The 22,776-nt window shown below is 33.5% G+C and overlaps 1 protein-coding gene across 2 annotated transcripts in view; it reads left to right on the top strand.

The window, feature by feature from the left end:
- LOC117343766 (corticotropin-releasing factor receptor 2-like) overlaps window positions 1-22,263 on the top strand; it is a 161,692-nt gene extending 139,429 nt beyond the window's left edge. For both annotated transcript variants that reach the window (XM_033906254.1, XM_033906253.1), the window contains 11 exons: window positions 2,363-2,479; window positions 10,201-10,310; window positions 10,614-10,714; window positions 14,038-14,158; window positions 14,752-14,905; window positions 16,081-16,165; window positions 17,504-17,591; window positions 17,969-18,054; window positions 19,782-19,917; window positions 20,613-20,654; window positions 21,673-22,263. In XM_033906254.1, coding sequence (XP_033762145.1) covers window positions 2,363-2,479; window positions 10,201-10,310; window positions 10,614-10,714; window positions 14,038-14,158; window positions 14,752-14,905; window positions 16,081-16,165; window positions 17,504-17,591; window positions 17,969-18,054; window positions 19,782-19,917; window positions 20,613-20,654; window positions 21,673-21,906 — 1,274 coding nt within the window. In that variant the 3' untranslated portion in view covers window positions 21,907-22,263. The remainder of the gene's footprint in view (window positions 1-2,362; window positions 2,480-10,200; window positions 10,311-10,613; window positions 10,715-14,037; window positions 14,159-14,751; window positions 14,906-16,080; window positions 16,166-17,503; window positions 17,592-17,968; window positions 18,055-19,781; window positions 19,918-20,612; window positions 20,655-21,672) is intronic.
- The last annotated feature ends 513 nt before the right edge of the window (window positions 22,264-22,776 follow it).

Genomic DNA, 22,776 nt, shown 5'->3' with positions numbered 1-22,776 from the left:
ATGAATTCATACGCCTCCAATGCTTTGTGAAGTATGGAGGCTGTCTTTGAAAGAACAGAAGATGCATACTCAGCGAGGGTAAAATCTCGATTTGTAATAAGATATATTTGGTGAAATACGAAAAAAAAGCCTACGCCACAATTCCCTGATTTACGGTAATTCGATTCGATTCCTTCAACATCAGTTTTCAAATCCGTTTTGGTTAATACCACCAACGACATTAAATATTTTTAAATGTTATGATGAATGATATGCAGACACTTTAACTCCCTAAAATGCCCGTTCCTCAAAAGCAAATACATCTGGAAAACAGCATTTAGATAATTACAAATCAAGTTGAACGTTAAAAACATATTACACATCCCCGGTTTTGTCATTGCGTTGAGTTTATTTCATTTAAAAGCAATTACATAGAAAATACACAGTAATTCAACCCTCTTAAGATTAGATATGGGCCATGTTATGCAATATCAAATATGATATCGTGAAGATGATATATTGATTTTTATCACTGAAATCTCACGTTTGTTGGAGGCATGGTTAGGTTGCCGGCGTTTGATATCCACGCGTATTTTGAAAAGTGAATATTTTTTGCAAATTTATTTTTGTATGCAATACATGTGATAGGTTCTGATAAGTATCATGTAATATGACTTTTGACATTGGTTTTTAAAGGTCTTGAGGGTCGATAACAATGGTATACAATGTAATAATATGTTATTATGTGACGAAAACTTGGATAATATACAAAAATACAGCAATAACATAAGCACATAAGGTGCTTGTTTTCTCACCAATATTTCCAACGTCCTGACTATGCTACACAATTTCCATGGCGCCTATTATTGGATTATCTTCCGTGAGGATATTAAACACCCCACATCTTGTGCGGAATTTATAGTTGTTGCTCGTATAAATGTCTGTTTTGTAATCTAGATTTGATTAGGGTTCTATTGTGTGCTCATCAAATTGTACCCTCTACGTTCAACAGCTGCTACAAGTATGTGTTGAAACATACTTCGCTGCTTGGGTGCCAATATAAAACCTTCCTTGACGAATACGCATTCATTCCTGGGGTATATATCGTTGCATCATTTTCGTGCTCAAATATACACTTTTGATTCCAAGGATAGAAAAACATCCATAGCGTTTCTGTAGATAGATTCCCAATGATTCATCAATATTTACAGCAGACACAAAGGCTATCTTGGAATGGAAGATTTTAAAAATCCAAAGGGCAATTATGTGTTCATATCTATACTTAATCTGTACCGACTATTTCTTTATATCAACTCAATTTTGATATAGTGTATAATAATAATTTTGATGTGAGTTCGCATTATAAGTTGTTAAGGCTACAAAGGCATCACTAAACTGTAGCCATATCTTTAAAAAATCCAATAAAATACAACAACAACAACAAAAGTAAAAAATATAGACGTAATAATGAACCATAATTCATACTAAATTCAAAACGGAAAAAAAAACCACGAAAAAACGAAGGACAAAATATAAACAAAAATTCAGATGTGTGTCGAGACTCCTAAACATTGTCAAGGAGAAAAAGACCATGTCATTCGGGAGGGTAATCGTCTTTTGGAATTCCACATTCTAATCTAAAACGGACGTTACTTGTTAAAATGTATCCTCATCGCAAATGATATGACGTCAAGGTATAAACAATAACATTGTCCTCTTGAGACTGATCTGAATTAACTTTTACCGATCAGAGAACCACTATGCGAGAGGTCGTCCTCTCCGTGTACATTGTCATACGAGCATGTAAGCAATGAACGCATGTACAAAGATCGACAATGTCTGTTGGTTTGAGACAAATCACTAAATCATGCATGATATGAAACATCGTTTGAAACTGAATTTGCCAAGTATCTTTGAATATTTATGCGAAGTGAGTGTTTAAGATGATTGAAACTTAAGGGGAAAAACTTTTATTATCATCACATTGTTATTTACTTTGTCATCACAAATATTTCGGCTTTAGCCATTCTTGTCCATTGTTTTGGCCCGAATTGTTTAAGTGATGATGGTGACCAGGCAATACACGAACACTACTTTAAATGGACAATAAATCGTAATGGCTCGTAAACAATCAATGACCCGTGACTCGCATTCATGTGCGATACACGGACGGCAAAGATTATAGAAATGCTAATGAAAACCCTCAAATTAAAATCAAAATGCAATCGTTTCTGGGGATAATGTTAAGTGATAATATCGTAATATCTATAATTTTTGACACATGTCATAAACTTCTTGATTGGAAATACCTATATTAGAAGTATATTCTATGTTATTTGGTTTTAAGCATACGTTTTAATTACACTTTAATATCTTCTTAAAGATGCCGACCTCATCTACTGCGACATGATGTGGGACGAGTTGTCGTGCTGGCCGGCAACCCCTGGCGGTCAGTACTCCATAATAGCATGTCCCTTAATGCACCGCATCGACGTAACAAGTAAGTATATATATTGTCTGTGGAGATAAGTGTAGAATTTAAGATGTTGTGTATGTTTTTTTACTGAACTCATGTAGACTAAGCCTTTTGTCTAGAATACGTACGTCACATTGTTTCTGGTTAGTGGTCTGATATATGAGAGAATGTACATAATAAAACTTCTGAAGTCCTCTATTTCCACGTATCGCCTACAAATATGAAACAAAAACACTCTTTTGACCTCATAAATACTATTAAATTCAATTACCACGCTCTCGTATTGAGTTGCTTTCTCAAACTATTAACTCTAGCAGAAGTATATCTTTCGCTAGCCATTAATCCTTATCGTTCACAAGAAAACTATTTTTTGATCCAGTACAGACCAAGCTGCATTAGAAATACATAGATACGCCAACATTTTGGATAAAGTACAGAGTGACGATAAAATGTTGTGTTCTTAAATCAATTGTAGTCCAGGTTGCTCCCATCGATATAAAATAGTGCAAATCAAACATTTTAAACGTAGAGAAAGGGTTATCCAGTCTTCACAATCTAATTTTGACCAATAACAGAAATAGTTTAACACTACATTTGAAGCGTAGTCTGCATCTTGTCGATAATAAAGTCCTGTCTAGGCGATGGTTCAATTGGTAGAGCATCGGGCCACATGTCAAACGGTGTGAGATTCCATCCTTTCTCGGGGTGGTTTCTCATACATAACCGACCGAACTGTAGTACATTTTGTAGTTAGATCTCTGGGTTAAACGCTACACCCCAACTTGTCTAGGTAACACGCGCCTCGCTTCACGTACATGCATATTGTTAAGTAAGGGAATCACAATCTACTGCATTGACATATAGCAGCAAATGACCATGTCTGCTCTTTGGTGATAAACTCGACAAGCAGGTCAATAGTAGAGGCAGTATTTCATCACTGGTTAAGTGGAGTTGGTCTGTTCAGTCTAAATCAATTCCTGTAAGTGCTGTTCAGAGCATAGAGCAGAGCATTGGTTGTTTGCACACAATCTCAATTTTAAAGGCTATGTAGATATATAAAGACACTTTTAAATTTGTTTGGGTGAGCAACAATAAAACAAATTGAGACGAGTTTCGTGAAATTTGATATGAAGTGAAAATTGATTTAAGACACCCGAAGTTCGACACGTTTTCAAGTTAAAATGTTGATAACTTTATCAAACGGAGACAGCCTTCTTGCTGCGTCACTTAGGGTGTGTTCCTTTCACGAGTCAATCATGATACGACAGTTTCCACCGCGGAAGCTGATTCAGCATAAATCCGTATTTGGTATTATCAGTCATCTAGCTCTTTTATGATGCGACTCTTGTACATGCGATGCAATGCTATCCACTGTATCAATCTCATTTCAGTTTGTATCGGTATTAACTATTATTTATTAATTATTAATTATTTTACCAGCCGTTGGAGATTTCTCGGATTGAAATATGAATCAATTACCGTCTTTGCGTGGGTGATTCATATCAGTGTGCTATGTCTTTTATAAAAATAGATATAATTATGACGCACGTGGTATTGTTCATGTTATGGTGGCATTTTCCGTTCAACATGGAATTTGTTAAACGAGTTCAGTAATTTGATATCACCACGATCAAGCCGTCAAGGGAGTGGCATAGAAAAATGCTTAATAAGTTTGATAAATTAACGAGTGTAATTAATTAACAAATTCAATTACCGAGTTGAATAATTTTACAAGTAAATCATTTCCATATCACATAGCTACGAACGTAAGATTCTGTTTATCATATAATTCTAATATTATTAGAAAAAGTGAGAACCTTCAAATTTATTCTCTTTCATTTTTGATTCCAACGGTTCGTTTTCTTTGCAGAGAAATAGTGCTCATTCTGCTTTAAGTATCATTTGTGATAATATACTTTTTCGACCAATCAGAACAGGGATTTCTATTCATTTCTTTTTTCTGATCAAAACGTAGATAGAATACGTCTTTATTTTGCTACATATATTATAGTTATCAATAGGTATAACTTAACAGTAAACAATAGAAAACTCCTTCAACAAATCGAAGTGGTCTTGTTGTCAATCTTAACGTACAAATTGTAATCGGAATGCGTCAATGATAATGTTACTGGGTGCCGCACCTTTTCGAAGTATAGGATCTTTGTTTATTTGTTGATAGATAAGGGTTCGTTATAGCTGAACAATAGAAATATGAATTGTTCTTCGTTAATTATTACTTAGCACTCTTGAAATATATCGATGCTCTATAATTCTTGTGTAATATATGTGATATTCGACATGGTGCCATTAAATTTCTTCCTGAAATTAAATAACAGGATAAAGTAAATTACTGTGTACTTTATATCGTTTCCATAGACGATAGCTGATGTCTTTCAGGCGCTATTCGTATTAAACTGTAGACACAATTATCAATAAATTTAGATAATGATAGAGTGCTTGCGTTCTTTGCAGTCAAGTGGCATTATTGTCATACTTAAAAGTAGTCATTTTGTTCCGATTAGATATGTAATAGATTGAGATTGTGTTCAAACACATCATTCAAATGTAATTGAACATATTACGTTTTATCCTATATAAGGCAAAATGTTTTAGTATGAAATTACCTAAAGTACTCTAACACTTGGCGAACAAAATGAGCTATCTTAATATCGTACATTGTACATAATTTTACGAGTAAAAGTGTCGTATCGAAGAATCGCACGTAAGTTTATAAGATATTCAAGATAATAAAGAATTCGAAATCTACTTTTGATCATGAGAAATATGAACAGGCAGAGTGTTGCTTTCCAATTCGCAGTGTTAGTTGGATAGCGTCTAAGCTGACAATAAAAACGAGGTTGCCATACCTTTGAAATACAGCCTTAATCGAAAATCAATAAGCAATCAGATAAGGTACAGAAATAACCATGATTTAAATGCTTAGTTAAATCGTTTGAAGTTTAATAACTTCACATTTTATATCGTATTAAAACGTCTTTGTAGATAAAGATACGTATATGATGTTTTTCTGAAAATCGAAGCTGCACACAGTTGTAATTCAGTTGCCGTTCGAAACGTAAAAAGAAAGTTCAGCTAAAGAAAACGCCAATTTTGCGTGTAATTCAATAGTGAAAAACTGTGCCTCGTAAAAAGCCATTTGAGCTGTCATATATTGTATTAAAAGTATATTTGAATTAAAAATCGAAAAATAAGCACTTTACAGCATTGTCATTCTTAGTATAATTATTACTGTCAGTCCTTTTCAATTGTAAATTGTTTCCACAAGCAATGGTGCAGAATCCATGGATATAATTAAGCATATCTTGACATTTGTACAGCATTTTTACAACCCCCACATTTGCAATTGAAACCGTATATAGGGCCCGTAAGTCCTGAACAGCACAGATTGTTCTCGTTAAATGCGACATACGGCTATTCGATATGCCAACGGTACGTATGACCCGGTGAATTACGCAACAGTGTGGAAGGCATACACGTTGTCGTATATTCTGTTACAATACAACAATTACAACACGAATGGAAGCACGTAATACTCACATAGTTTCCCCTGGATACCATACTTGTCTAGTGGTGCCTTTGAGCCCTATACCATTGAGAAAACTACTTTGAGAAAGTAGATTTAAAGAGCTGTTGAAGACAGCGGATTAGCTTCGTCTTGTTTTATTAGTTCCCGTCACAGTGTAATAACACAATGTCCATGTGGAAAAGAGTTAAAGGTGTTTCCTTTTTTCTCTCATTGATGCCATTCGCGAACCATAGAGTCATGATATTGTAATTGGCATAGTTCCTATCAAAACTAGTTACATTTTGAGACTTGTTTATATTAAAATACCACCACTTCCGCTATACCATGGCTGTAAAGTAAAATAATGGAATGTTATTGTTAGAAAAACGAGTTCTGACTATAACCCCAAGTCATTTATCTATCGAACATAATTTTGCTTTGTGGTTATCAATTTTAACGGGGTTTTTGGGGGGTTTTTAAGACAAGATAAACCCTAGTAACAGTTAATCCTAGTCCTAACAGGCGCTTTACGACTTTTTCAAAGTCTAAGTAAATATGTGTTAGCAAAGTGAGACATAATACGTTCATTATTGGGTAAATTTGCATAAACTTATATAAGATATGATATGTTATTGACGCTTCAAACATCACAGAATGATCCTTGTCGAGATATAGTGAATACATTCTACTCTTAAATAAATACCAAAAAAATACTCTAAAGGCATAAGGAACAAAAATAGATGAGATGAGAGACACACTTTTAATAAGAATAATATATTTTTTATTCGCGTATTGAATGTCGATGATAGAATTCAGTGTGTCATTACATAGCTCCTAGGCTCCGTAAGTAGATGTATCCCTCTTACCGGTATGATGTAATCAAATTTTCTACCTCAATAGAACTTCCGTATCACCGAGGTAAAATATTAAGTATTTTATTACCTATTGTATATGGTAATTTTTTTTAAAGTTAATTACTATGCCATTATCCGTCCATATAACCAATTTATGTACAGGAAATGTTATGTAAGATAATTAGATTTTAATAAGGTTAATAAAAGATCCTTCGAGGTACGTATATAGTATCTTATCAAAATAGTATGGTTGTAAAAGTTTTATCTAATGACCGAACATGCTACCAGTATAGGGAAGCAAGAAAATTGATTTACGAAAGAATACATAAAAATATCATCTTCAGGCCGGAAGTGAAAATCTCTTTTGAATGTCAAATAACAAGATTAATAGACACATTTGCCTCAGTCGAGACGTAATTTGCATTGCTTGTATATATATTACAATCCATTATAAAAGGAAAGGTATTTCAATTGTCTAACACAGTTCATATTTCTTAGATGTTGACGTCTTTGTTCCGTGTGAACATAAGTTTTCCTATAATGACATATCTTCTACGAGAACACGTATATCAAACTCATTACATATGAACATTATATAACTAAGTGGCTTTGACGTTGCCATTTCAATTATGATTCATCTGTAATGTTACATGAAATGTCATCTAGATGCAAAATAGGTTAATGGTACTTTACAAAGACGAGGTCTTGTTGATTCTGCCGATATATAAAGCTTCTTTTAATTAGATTTCTTGTCTTACTGCATTACATATTGGTCAACACCCAAAGCAGTTTAAGTACTATATATAGTATTCAGGTAGTACGCTCGGTTCGGTAGTGTGTAATAGACTGATCTTCTTTTATATCCAAGGGTTCCAGTGTTTTACCTTGTCTCAAAACAAACTGAATAATATATTTAGCGTTAACTTTGTTATATCATATAACTGCATATAAATTGTCAGTGAACAGCATAATTTCTACATAACTATAACTACTTATAAATCGTTTACAAAGCAACATAACGTCTACATAACTATATATACATATAAATTATTTACCAAGCTTATAACTTAAGTACACTTAGAATGTACCCTAACCCACGCTAGACCTACACGTCCAGGCCTAGTTTATATTAAGGTATCAACGAATATGTTAATAACAAATAGGTTACGTGGGAATATCTGCACTTAGAGAGATGCAGGTGATTATGACTACAGGTTTTTTTTTATCCCATTACTTATATTAGTAATGTGACATGAGGTTTTATGCTTTTTGTGCTATGTAACATACCTGGCTGCTTCGGTATGTATGTCCAGTCTCTCATATTCTGTTAGTTACTTGCAAAAAATCAACACATGAACATGATGGCGGTTGCCTAGAAGACGCCTATCCTTCCTGTGCACATGAAGAGTATCTGAATTTTTCATTTTGTCATTAGGTTATCTAGGTTTATAGCTTTTGAGTTATATTTACAAATTTGCTGCTTAATTGTCGTAAAGCTATCGCTGCATTTGTTGTGTTAAAAAAAAGTTCCCTCCTGATAAGCAAATATGCACTGTAGTTGGAATATACATTGGAAAGTGTGATGATGAAGTCAGAAAATGTTGATTGAAGTTTACTTTAAAGTTAAGATACCTTAGCATTCAGTATTCTGGGAAATTAGATAAGTATTCTTTTGAAATTGCTGACACAGACAGACATGGCACTAAGCTAACTTGATTGACCAGGATAAAAGATTTTTGTCTGGCCAGGAAAATAGATAATTGAATATAATTCTCACTCATCTCAGACAATTCGATGAATTTTGGTGACACTGATTGTTTATATCTGGTACTTATTATTTTTCTCCCGTGTCGTTGTGATTGGATCTTGTTTAATCCAGTATTTTGTGTAGATTCTTTGGTACTTAATGTTCAATTAGTGACAGTTTGTTCCATTTCATTGCTGTCATAAAAGTAATGTCCTTGTCAATGTTCTGCATAATCATTATGAAGTCGTTATCCTGTTGCCAAATTTAGTTGATATAATTGCGATTGTATGTATATAGAGAGAGATATATCTTTGCAGAGAGAGGATTATTTAGGTTTAACAAAATAACATCGCGAGTTGAATCGATGTGATGGCAGCGCGTCAGCACTTTCTTATTTCCGATTTGCCGCTTCTAATGAATTCGTTCATATGATGTTTTTATAACTTATAGCTCGAAAGAAGTGTTTTTAACATTCCTTTACTCATTAAAAAAAGGGTAAAGCAAAAAATGAAATGAAATATGAGTTGAAATAATCTAAGTGATAAATTTGATATTTTCAAACCGTTTCGGCATTTTGCCTCTTCATTTTGATTGATTATAGTCTTGCTCTCATTGTTTGGTTTAAATTTCTTTCATGTGATATTTAATTGACGGCTATTAAACCGAATAAGGATTGGGCATAAACTGCATTAGGAAATTAAATTGTTTAGAAAATGATCTCCTTACGCAATATTTATTGATGGTTCGAAGATGAAAATTTGTTTTAGTTAAATTCGTATCGGGACAATTCATATTTACTGGGTCAGACAGTGTCAGGTTCGTTAAAAATATTAATCACTTAATACAATTTGAAGATCTATTAAAACCGGCTTCACCATATTCCGGATAAATACCTCCAGTTATTTACTTTTGGATGGGATTCGTATAAGTTTTAGACATTGTTTGATATAATTTCAATTCCAATATTTTGTTACGAGGTAGTTGGTGTCAATCAAATATAAACTTTCATTCCTGGTTAAAACACGATGTGCGTGGTTCGACGTTCCCTACCCCTGTCAGTTTGTGTTTCTCGGGAAGCTGAGAAACGGACCAGTCTGTGATGTCGTGGTTGTGTCCTTGAACAAGACACTTTACCATAATTGCCCTTGATGGCTGCAATGGGCATCCCGTATGCTGTTCTGTGATATAATCACCAAATACAACAAGGACTAAAAATGGCCCTAGCTGTTCACGGGCAATAAACTCAGTAAACAACCAAACGAAATATTCATGATTTGATATAGTTTGCCACTGCCTTTATCTTTGATGTAATATTCGTTTTATCATAGCATACCGTACCTCATTAAAATGTATAATTCAATTGTTGTAATTAGTTTTAATTTGTAATTATGAGACATATAGACTAGATACGTTTTGTCCAATTCTTTTTGTTTTCCATTGATTTCGGTTTAAAATATTACCATTGCCATCAAAGTGGTTCCTTTAGTTATGCCAACTCACGAAATAGAAACAAACATTGCTTTATGACATCATAAGAAGAAGAAAAATGCGTACACAAGCATTCAGAGCTTTATCTTCGCTAAACTATTATATTGTTTCATCTTAATTTGTATTTCAGAAAACGCTAGTAGGTTCTGTGACCCGAATGGAAATTGGGACGTATTAGCCAACTATAACAGCTGTATAGCAGCATTGTCTAACCCACCAGAAGACGACTGGACGTCTACGGTAATATAGCCTAGCATAGTCCTCTTTTATGAATGCTTTTATCTATTAATTTAAAGTTATCGACACTATTAAAAGATGTGTATTTTGTTCAAAAATAATACATTATCTTTGTAAACAGACCTCGATAAAAAAAATGTTGGATTCACTGCAACAGAGATATGATTCTCCCTGTCAATCGTAAACTGCAGCATTCAGTATCGAATAAATTCTTATTTTATTTTACTCAGCTTGCCGAGTACAGTTCTATTAGTTTAATGTTATCAGTATATTTTCATTTAATGATGTTAACTTGTTTGCGTACAGGAACTGGATTCTGACTATGCGAAACGAATCATCTACAACCTTGGTTTCACTATGTCCACGCTCGCTCTTGCCATTGCCCTATTCATCTTCCTGTACTTCAGGTATGTAAAGCTCATTAAAGCAAGTATGAGGAAACAATGAAAACTAACAGGTTGTTTTCCAATCCTACTGATAGATGTAAATTATATCGTGAGGTTGTGCGTGGGTTTATTTGACTACAGTATTGTTTAAACTCCAGATTTTTAAAGTCACCTACAATGTACTTACGTTGTACCAGACAAAAAGCAAATGCTTCCCAATTGTCTGATTATTTCGTTAAGAAAGTTATATGTTAGCGCATATATGTTAGTGGTGATCGTAATGTCGCACTGAAAACATTGCATTTAATATGATTTTGTTATGTAATTATATAGTGATTAATGTGAATCAATTAATTCACCAGTGTGTTGAAAGTGCTTCACCTGCTAAAATGTATTAATGCGCTAGCATTTGAATGATTAAAGCTTGTCTATGTTTTTGTTAATTGATATAAAACTTTATAATGATAAACTTCATAATTCTTTCTGGGTTTATCTTCGTTTAATTCCCTTCAAATCTACTCAGTTAACCAACAATTCATAAATTAAGGAAGTAATGGACATCTGAAAATTAAAACATGAACCCACACTGCGCGCGACGAGCTACATCCCCGGATAAAACACAGAACAATTTTGGCTTGTTTATTAAATACCGAGAAGATTACTTGTCTATTCATGACGGCTTTTAATGCTAACCTCATCTTCTATTTTTGTCTAACAGACTCTCATTGACTTAGTAGGTCGTAGATATGTTAATCTGTGTCATTGCCTTCACGGCAGCAGTAAGTACGTTTGATAAACTTTGGGCTTCTTATGCGGGGCTTTGATCGCCAGTCCGACATTCTTCAACACAAACGAGTCTACGCATGCGTGTATGCATATTTTCCGCGGCTCAGGTATGGAGAGTGTATCTATAGAATAACATTAACATTAACACTAATAAGACGGTTATCTCAATTAAAAAAACGTATATAGATGGATGAACGCTAACTGGGGATATTTCATTTCGCAAATAGATACCATCTAAAATTGATGAAACTCTTTCATTGTCTTTTGTGAGAGGAAAACACCATTGAAGACCAAAAACATTATTGAAATAACATAAGGTGAACGTATGTAAATTAAGTACAAATAATGAAAATGTTTTAAGTAGATTGATTCATAAGAATTTAGAATAATGTTTTACTTTATTTAAAACAAAACTTCCTACCCCTTAACTCCCAATAGTTTGCAATGGATCTCATAAAGATTTGTCAGTATGCTTCAAAATGAATTGATTAAACCTAGCAGGTAGTTCTCATCATTTTAGTAGTACGACATACAATTTCCTACCGGCGCCTTGACGATAATGTCAACTCTGAACATGACGTCAACATTTAAACATGATATCCGCATGAAGAAGGAAATGGGAGGGGGGTCACAAAGGAAAACTTTCTGATTTTCAGAGGATTTAAAGTTGAAAATAGCGTTTTGTTCCAGATAAGATTGAACTACTCCTTCATTATGACCGAAAAATTCTTTTTATGAGATATATCAGACTTTGGTAAAGGGCAATGTCAGCTGATCTCAATAAAGCGTCATTTCATGGATCTAGACGGCATTTTTTCTAAAAACATGTGATTTTTATCATTGCTTTGTAGTAATTGCATTTATTATGTCGAGCTTATAACGTTTTGACTAGACTAGGTAAAAAGAATTATCTTCAGGATTTGTGATGTCAGTCAGTCTGAAGTTGTCTAGTCATTAACGTAATGCTTCACAAGATCCTGATGTAAATGTAAATTCAATTCAATGTCACCATTCCGATTTTGTCGCGTCATGAACGTCATGACCTTCATTGTCGTAGAGGATTGCCTTCACTAAGGATTATATGTTATAACTGTACGTGGTAGTGGTATTATTGATTCCAACCACATTTCATAGTTGACACTTCGTGAATTTGATTGATCATATTCGTCCTGGAAGCATTTATAAAGCAATTTTTAATAAGTCATTTTACAGTTTTTCGAACTTTGATACCCTGAGGACTATACTTAATTCAAAGTAAAAAAATCAGTTCCAACATTTAAACATTTTATACAAAATATATCCTGTCAACTCGACCATTGAGATATCTCAAATTTTCTTCATCACCCAACTAGCTTCGAGAGAGTGAGGTAGGTTTGACTGTAGTATAATAATAAAACAGAGATGTAACTAATATGAGTTGACCTTTATTTCCTTTTGTTCTTATGTCACATTCTAAATAGAATACTGGGTTTATACAAAATACGTACATAAAAAAAGAATGAACCCACGATTATGTATAATGTATTTAACCAATGAGTGACTACTAAGTTTTTTTCTGTTTAAGTACGCATGTCTGGAACATAATCCATTGATGTCTACGTCTATTCTTGAAGCACAACAATGATGACGTCATCAGTTAAAGTCCTAATGACCCCAAATATTTCGAGCTCAGACTAGACTACATGGTATTATATATGGTTTCTGGTCTGTCTAGGGCAGATATACTTTAGTGAGGACGGCTATCATTCTTCAAGATTACTTGAAGTTTGTGTTTCACCGGGCAACCAGACTGTGAAGTTCAATATGTGAACAAAACAATCGAAAACAAAGTTTGCCTTAATAAGACAACAACATGAATTAAGTAGATATCGAAAATACCCGTTTCAAATCTAGGTCAAAGTACCTTCTTATTATCCATGAACTTCGAACCATTTTATAGTGATGAGATCGATACAAGATCAATACCATCACCTTATATATACTTAATGTACCTATTCACGCTATTTTGAATTCACGGGTCAATATTCTCCTGAGTGAAAAACATAAAAACCAGGATTCATGTTCGAAAACATTCGTGGTTGATGATCATGTTATTTATTTTACAAATATATACAAGGATAAGAATATCCGCGACACTGATTGATGGCCAATCGGTTATCATTTTAAAAATCATAAAATATATAATGATCTTTAGATTACCATATCTGTTGAAAGATAGTTTTGAAAAAAAGAGCAAAAATCAAACCAAACTATCATGTTGTTTTTACTCTTCCCCAAACAGCTTTCATAAGATATACGCCTTCGGCCTCATCAGACATGTCTGGTAGCGTTACATTATAGTAATTTGAATATGAAAATTTAATGACATTTACCTCAGTTCTGCTATCGTTGGGACTTATACTGAATCTGGATATCAGTGTTGGCGTATTCTGTTATGGCTTTTTTGTGAGGTTAAGATATTTTCGTTTATTTTATATGCAAATGTTATTTATCTGACTAGAACAAGATTCTCTAGTTTTCGTACCTGTAAACACAATGAAAACACACCTGTATTTCAGGAGTCTACGTTGTCTGCGGAACAAGATTCATTGTCAGCTAATAATCACATTCATTTTACGGAACTTGCTTTGGATCATCATGCAGCACACTCTCCTACATATTGTCTCCAGCGAACACAAGGTACTGTACACTAAATTCTATTTTAATAAACAAAATATTTCAAAACTCAAGTTAGAGGTCAGGTTGTGCATAACACATTTATCACTTCAACTGCTTATCACCAACTTAATTTTTTTTTTTTTTGAGAAAAATTTCAACATCCGTGTTGTTTTTATATTGCTATAAATGTAATTCTTCATTCGTCATTAAACGATTCTAGCTCAGGTAACCAACGAGTGAGAGAAAGGAGGTGCCACTGATCGCCTCCCGGCGTGATCATTGTATTTTCAAGCTCCAGATTCCTAATATGAAACAAGTCGTATGCTAGTACAAAAATCAAGTTAATAACATTTTACCATTTCAAAGCCAGGTGTGCTGAAACATACCGAAACGAATGATCACGGTAAACTGGTAGAATGAAAAGGATGTGAGTAACACGTCGAAACTAGTCCCTATATAGCGATACAGCTGTTTTATATGAATACCCATGAGGCCCACATTCAAGTTGGTTTTTCATTAGCAACGTTGATAAAGAGTCATGATTTCAGTATTTACTCTTCAAGAACATATCTCACTTATTTATTTTATTTTATCTTAATCTTTTATACTTGCAGTGGGCATGTAAGCTTGAGACATCCATCTTTAACTACGTTCAGATGACGAATTTCTTCTGGATGCTGGTGGAGGGAATGTACCTACATATTATTATTGTCTGGACCTACTCCGCCGACAAAATCAAGCTCTGGTACTTCATGGTGATTGGCTGGGGTAGGTACTCTAATCTACTGTATAATTGTTTGATTTGGCGGGGCTAATATTTTGCGTTTGTCCCAGTCAAGTCTAGTGCGCAGGTATTGAAATTCCGCGCAACACCGCCTATACCTAAAGTATGTAAGTATATATATATAGGCTAATTAGTACGAATTCATATTCAATTATATAAATATGATATGTTATTAGAATTCATTTTCGTGTTATCTTAAATGACCATAGATATAGCTAAACATGTAAATATATACAGTAAACTATACAATGATATATCTTTTTGTTGTTATGATACTAATTCGAAACATACATAACCTTGTGCAGTACGTAACGATAATCAGGTATACACGTCGAACATTTATGTTTGTGGATATTTATAAGTATACGGTTAACAAAAAATATATAATCCACGAAAGAAAAAATGAGTTTTTTTTTTTTTCACGCTACAATCATATATCCAATTATCGCGAATATAGCTAAATAATTAATTTTTCTTTGTTTTCATAGTAAATACTCAAATGTGATTGGTTTATGAAAGAAATTCCGAGAATGGCGCGAAAAATGTGACGTCACAATACGACAATTGACGTTGCGTATTGATTTGAGAAAAAGAATCCCATTTAAAACCAGTAAAATTGTACATAAAACATATTTTAAATTCGAAAATCATTTTCAAAAATTAACTATAAGTGTTGATGTCAATTATTTTTTAGTTTCATCGGGGTATGAAACAAATTTTGTTTGCAAACTTCGTGGATTCATACAGTTTGCAAACAAAATGTGTTTCATACCCCGATGAAACTAAAAAAAATGACATCAATGCTTAAATGAAATTCCAAGTGAATAATTACGTTTATTCAATAATAGATACATATTTCCCATCAATAATCTTGAGGATTCACTCTCAAAAGTAAGGAGCTTGTAGAGATTCCGTATGTCACATTGGTGATGACACTTAAGTCCTCCTCGACAGAATTTGATTTGTATTGTTTTGACCTAATACATTTCGTCTCTGTTATGATATGGGGTTTGCATATTATTGTACATGACCTTATCTTGGCATTGTTATGAATTTTATCGTTATTTTAATAACATATGAAGAAGTGATTACCATTTTTTAAAAACAATAGATTACAAATTTAATACAAATTTAATGGATTTCATATATTTGTTTAAAGGTATACCCGCCATCATTATAATTGTGTGGGTTTCGCTAAGAATCCATTTTCAACAAGATATAGACGAAACGTCGCATTTACTAGCGTAAGTACAGTTAGATCATGTTGTAATGAAGTAGTTACAGCATAGCTAATCTTCACCACAGGAGCCTAGCGTAAATAAAGGTTTTTCTGAGAGGTTCTACTTTTCATTATATATCTGATATCTAGAGAGATATCTTACAAACAGAGCGATATCTTATAACCAGAGATATATCACATACCCAGAAAGGTATCGAATAACCAGAGGGATATCAAATAGCTAGAGAGATAACAAATTACCAGAGAGATTCTTATAACCAGAGATATGAATGATAATGAGCGAGATATAAAATAACTGGAGAATAACCAGATATATCAAATAATGAAATATATTAAATAAACAGATATACATCTTATAACCAGGGAGATATCTTATATCCATAGAGATATCTTATATCCAGAGAGTTATCTTATAGCCAGAGAGAGATATTATAACCAGAAAGATATCAAATAACCAAAGAGATAAATAATAATGAGCGAGATATAAAATAACTGGAAAATAACCAGAGATATCAAATAACGGAATATATTAAATAAACAGATATACATCTTATATCCATAGAGATATCTTATATCCATAGAGATATATTATATCCAGAGAGTTATCTTATAGCCAGAGAGAGATATTATAACCAGAAAGATATCAAATAACGGAATATATTAAATAAACAGATATACATCTTATAACCAGGGAGATATCTTATATCCATAGAGATATCTTATATCCAGAGATATATCTTATAGCCAGAAAGAAATATTGTAACCAGAAAGATATCAAATAACCAAAGAGATAAATAATAGTGAGCGAGATATAAAATAACTGGAAAATAACCAGAGATATCAAATAACGGAAAATGTTAAATAAACAGATATACATCTTATAGCCAGGGAGATATCTTATATCCAGAGAGATATATTATATCAAGAGATATATCTTGTAGCCAGAGAGAGATATTATAACCAGAAAGATATCAAATAACGGAATATATCAAATAAACAGATATACATCTTATAACCAGGGAGATATCTTATATCCAGAGAGATACCTTATATCCAGAGATATATCGTATAGCCAGAGAGATATATCATAACCAGAAAGATATCAAATAACAAAAGAGATAAATAATAGTGAGCGAGATATAAAAATAACTGGAAAATAAACAGAGATATCAAATAACGGAATATATTAAATAAACAGATATACGTCTTATAACCAGGGAGATATCTTATATCCAGAGAGATATATTATACCCAGAGAGTTATTAAATAGCTAGATACATTGCACAGTCTGTTATGATACATTGAGACGTACGAAAGAAATACTTATATAATTATGTTTCAGTTGCTGGATGTCAACAACAAACGGCAACGCAACATATGTTGACCAGCTCGACTGGATCTACAATGGACCGATACTCTTTGTTCTTGCTGTAAGTGCCGACAAATCTGTTACCATAGCAACATTAGACTTTAAAGCTTAAAAACTTTTAAAAAATAACTTCCTCGTTCGAAATAAATTCCATATCCAAAAATCACTCGTTGTGTAATCTCTATTTCTTTATTCTACTTGTTTATGCGCTGACATACATATGATTTGTATCATTCCATATGATATAATATTATGTCATACATATCATGATAAGACAAATCTTGGAGGAAGACAATTTTATGACCAGGCCATAGTATTAAGCGATACAATGTAGTACATACACAAATATAATCTTACTTTTAAAAAATTATATAAAATGTCAATGCATTGGTTTATGATAAAATATGTTCCAAATATTTTTTTGTATATTTCGTTTAGACAAACATGATATTCCTCGCCACAATCATATGGGTTTTGGTGACGAAACTACGAGCATCTCATAGCTTGGAAACACGCCAGTTACGGTAAGGTTTTATGATGGTTCGGTTTTCAACTACAAAGTTCGGTTTCCCTTACGGATATATCACAAATAGTGCAGTTTTTGTTTTTGTTTTTTTGTTTTGTTTTGCTATGCTTTTCTAAACAAAACACACAAAAACTTTGTTTTCTGTCACAAAAACAATTTGTCTAGATAACCTGAAATAAGTAAAAACTTCACATGTAAGTTGTCCGCAAGCCGACATAAAAACCTCATATTATCACGACGAAAATTTGACCATTGACCACTAGGGAACGAGTCTGGAGTATCACGTATGAATCGATTGCGTTATGTAAAAATGGACAGTGACAGCTATTAAGCGTTAGCGCTATATATTGAATATGCCTATATCACATTGCGCTCATACCACCGTAAACGCAATAAAAACCTCGTTCAATGTATATATTTACATCAAGCAAATTGTTAAAATACCATACGAAGAAAATAATAGTCGTGATGTGTTGCGACGTAGGGATCTAGGGGAGTCGTTGTAGCTAAGATAATATAGTTCCAATGAATCTACGTAAAGACACAAGTATTGTTAACAAAATCAAAAGAAATAGCTCAACATTTTGTTGAATACATTTTACGTTTTCAATTCATTAATATATTCACAACCCACAATTTCCCTCTGACATTAATTATGGTTGTCAAGCACATGTATTGACATAGATTTAGTAGTGACGTGGTCAAATGTTTTCCAGGAAATGTACACTTCAGCCATTTGTTGTAAGCTTACCTCGTGGAGAAGTTAAATATTCACTCATTTCCGCAATCTTCAGTTTAGTTTTTGACAAAACACTCACTTGACGTTAGCTTTTTGTACAGAAATTATAGGGTTACAGGAGAAAACGCTAAAATTGCCTAGATTTGTCCTTTGAAAATGGCGCCTCTGCTTGACGTTCCGGTCACCTCACAAAGAAACGACGTCATGATTATGTTACCGATTCCTGCGCGTATTTCTCCACTGAGCCCTTTTCACTGTTTCATGCTAATCTTAACGCTGTCAGAGTTGACTAAGCTGAAGAAGGGAGATATAGAAATAAAAAAGGGATTTTGGTGCTCACCATTGAATTTTCGTTATCGGTTCTTTTTAAAACTGATCTTATCACTGCGTTAATGATTGATAACTTAATAAAATGGACACACACATGTAGGGGCCTATGGAAACCTACATACATGCATGACATGAGAGACAAGGGAACTCTATATAAGAACTGTAATGGAGATCTAAGAAGAACTTTCTGTGAGTTAGAAATATAAATTATAATCTTGAAGTATCAGCCATTTCGATTTTTGGATCAGACTAAAATGAGCACAACTAGGGATCAACGGTAACCTACATATAAAGTTTGAGAAAATTCCGCCCAGTACTTCAAAAGATGTAGCGATAACAGTCTTCAACTGTGAAAATCAAAGATGTCCACATGGCAGTAGCCTTTTCGTTTTCTGAGTTAGACACAAAATTAGGACATAGCGATAACAGGGATTGTTTACGGACAGACAACAGACGATGGATGACGGAAGTACTACTTACGCAGACTGATTTGAAAAACCCAACATCTGGTGATGGTTGGCTACAAAGCAAGACTTAATTTATTTCCTCCTATTCAGATCTTTAATACAACACCAATAATTATATCATTCTCCTAGATATCAGTTTTCGTTGGCAACTTTTTTATGTTTATTGTAATGATGCTTCTTGTATTCCAGGAAAGCTGTTAAAGCCACGCTGCTTTTATTTCCGTTACTTGGAATTATATATGTTCTCTTCATCTGGCCGCTGAGCGATGCGCCTGCTGTAGTGGAAGCCCACGAGTTTATCAACGCTGTGTTACAGTCATTCCAAGTACGTACAGCAATAGATCATTCTAGATAGCATGTGACTCCGTTCAATTGGTTAGCCCTACTGACCACATTTCTTTGACCCAGGTGTCCTTTTCAGTTGTGAGTGTGATTTGTACACAAATTATTTAAATACTGAAATATGATATTTGAGTGTACCTGTATGATTTCAAGCGGTCATCAGATAAGTTGAAGGATTTTGTTTTTATTATCTGTTTTTGTTTATTATTTTTTTCTTGCAATAAGACATATTTCCGTTGTCGGCGGTGAACCATTTCCAACATATATGTCAAATTCGTGTTTTTTGTTTGTTTGTGTTTTTGTTTTTTGTGTTTTTTGGGGGAAAATTGGACAGCATTTCGAAAATGTTTGCTTCGACATTCATAATGAGGATACACTTCTTTTAAAATTGAAAGGGGTGTAATTATTTGTCATTTGAGGATCAACACGGCTATTTTTAATATCAAAAAGAATACGGAGTTGACATAAAGAAAAAATAAATAAGAATCCAAAATATTAAGATAGAAAATACGATTTTTTCCGATCGTGTTTATCGAATGGAATAAATTCATTCTTGTTTGAAATATGTCACAGTGCTTGTGTTAATCATTATTCTGTTAATGTCATTTCCCTTTATACGAGGCATTAATTACAGATACTCAGTATGTTGACATCGTTATCTTTTTCATTTGATTTCAGGGCTTCTTCGTAGCACTTTTCTACTGCTTCCTGAATGGAGAGGTAGGTATATTATTTCACATTTCGTCAATTTTATATACCAAAGAACATTGTCGTGTGTTCATTCAAACGAAATTAACAAAATGTTCATAATGTCCTAAATAACAGGATAAGCTTGTTTATTTACAAACAACCTTTCTGGGTATGTGATATATATTTGGTTATAAGATATCGCTCTGTTTGTATGATATCTTCGTTTATTTCTTATTGGTCCGTTAAGACTTCTTTAGATTACCTTTGAGTGGAATGAAAAAATGCGGGAAAGGCTGAACGTATTTGTTTTAAAGTCAGCAAACGCCACCGCTTAAGATTGACATGTCACATATTGGAATACTCGCAAACAAATTGTCGATCATCCATGTCAATTCGATGGGAATCATGTTGGGAGTAAGTTCAATAGAATCCTTTTATGTATGTGATGAATATTGACTGATCTCAATTGAAGGATGATATTCCGTAACAAACATTTCTTTCGAGGAAAAATGCGTAATAAAATATTAACTCGATCTCGAACACGTAACTGAAACATCCATCGTATACATCTTTATCGAAATTACACAAAAGACTTTTTTTTTCATTTTTATTTGGAATTTCTTCAATTCAGTAGAATTATTTATCTTTTGGTTAATTTATCGGAAATGTATTAAACTAACGTACAATTGTTCCAAATACATACAAAAAACTGTACAACGACAAAGGTCCAGTATAAATGTTACCGACCATATATGGTATCAACGGAAGGCACTAAGACATTGATCGGTGATTTGGTTTAACTGGCCAGATATTGTAAGTACGAAAGTATGAAGCATGGGAATATATTGAGAGGGGTATCAACAATATACATTGAGCCAAAGAATCGTTTTATCAGCAGAATTCTCCATACATTTTCCTTACATTGGTTTTCCCATAAAAGGGAAAAGTACCATAAAACATATATCAGTGAAAACCGTTTATAAGCAGAAGTTCCCGTACACAAATAACATCTTTTAATTTGTACTATTTATGATTTATTATTTTGCAGGTCAAAGCCGTGTTGAAGAAGAAGTTCAGTGTGTTCCAGGATTCTCGTTCTCTTAGTGCTCGCTATACCAAATCCACAATTGGGTGGGCCAATGACACCAGTATAGCTCCCAAAGAGGGTATTGTGTTGACGAACGGACATCTGTCTCCCTCAAACAACGGTGCCCGTCACGGAAGTCCTTGGAATACTCCAACAATTGAACACCAGCCTGAAGAGACGGAAAACATGCTCTGATGTTTTCTAAAGACTACGAGTGAAGTCCTTAACAAATTATCATTAGAAAATGACATGCAACGTGGTCGTTCTAGAAAGAATACTGCTGTGTTTTCTTGCAAGGATATATGGACGTTATCATGTTGCAAGGAAACGCCAGGTTGGCGTAAGGATCGTCACATATAAACTGTCCCTCCCTAAGACGTTCCGGAATTCATATATAACACGTTACACGGTACACCATGCTAAAATTGGGAACACGACAATCAATGTGATACATACGATGCAGTGTAAATCATAATAGAGATACCAACGTTATCCAAAGCTAGTTAATATCGCATTAATTATTTACAAAACCACGTAATATATATATATATATATAGGCAATAAATTGTTTTTATCCTTACGGACGAATTATAAAAGTAAAATAAAAAACAACTCTCCGTTAGCGCTTTCGTCGCGTCATGACGACTCTTCAGAATGATTTTATTTTCAATATATATATATATAGCATATGGGGTAGTGGTGATATGAGTACACAAACTACCAGTTTTTTCTAAGTTAGTCAATGTCAAAATGGGGATTCAGTTTCACAAAAGCAAATGATGACTATCTATAATATAGCACAGTTGGCATCTATATAGATACACCAACGCTATTCAAAGCTAATTCATGTCATAATGATTAATGAAATTGACAAAACCATGTGATATGCATCTAGCATATGTTGTAGTGCAAATGTGAATGGTCAACCTAGTGATATTACAAGTTTCGATTGTCATACTCATCTGATAATGTGTATGCTGTAACGGATACTCCCAAGGACAAAGCTATGTTACAAGCCAATGATGTGAGTGTTAATACAGAAAGAATATGTATGTCGCAAATGAT

This window comes from Pecten maximus, chromosome 15, assembly GCF_902652985.1.
Source record: "Pecten maximus chromosome 15, xPecMax1.1, whole genome shotgun sequence".
NCBI classification, from domain to species: Eukaryota; Metazoa; Mollusca; class Bivalvia; order Pectinida; family Pectinidae; genus Pecten; species Pecten maximus.
Note: the sequence above shows the minus strand (reverse complement) of the source record. Positions and strands in the feature narration are given on the sequence as shown.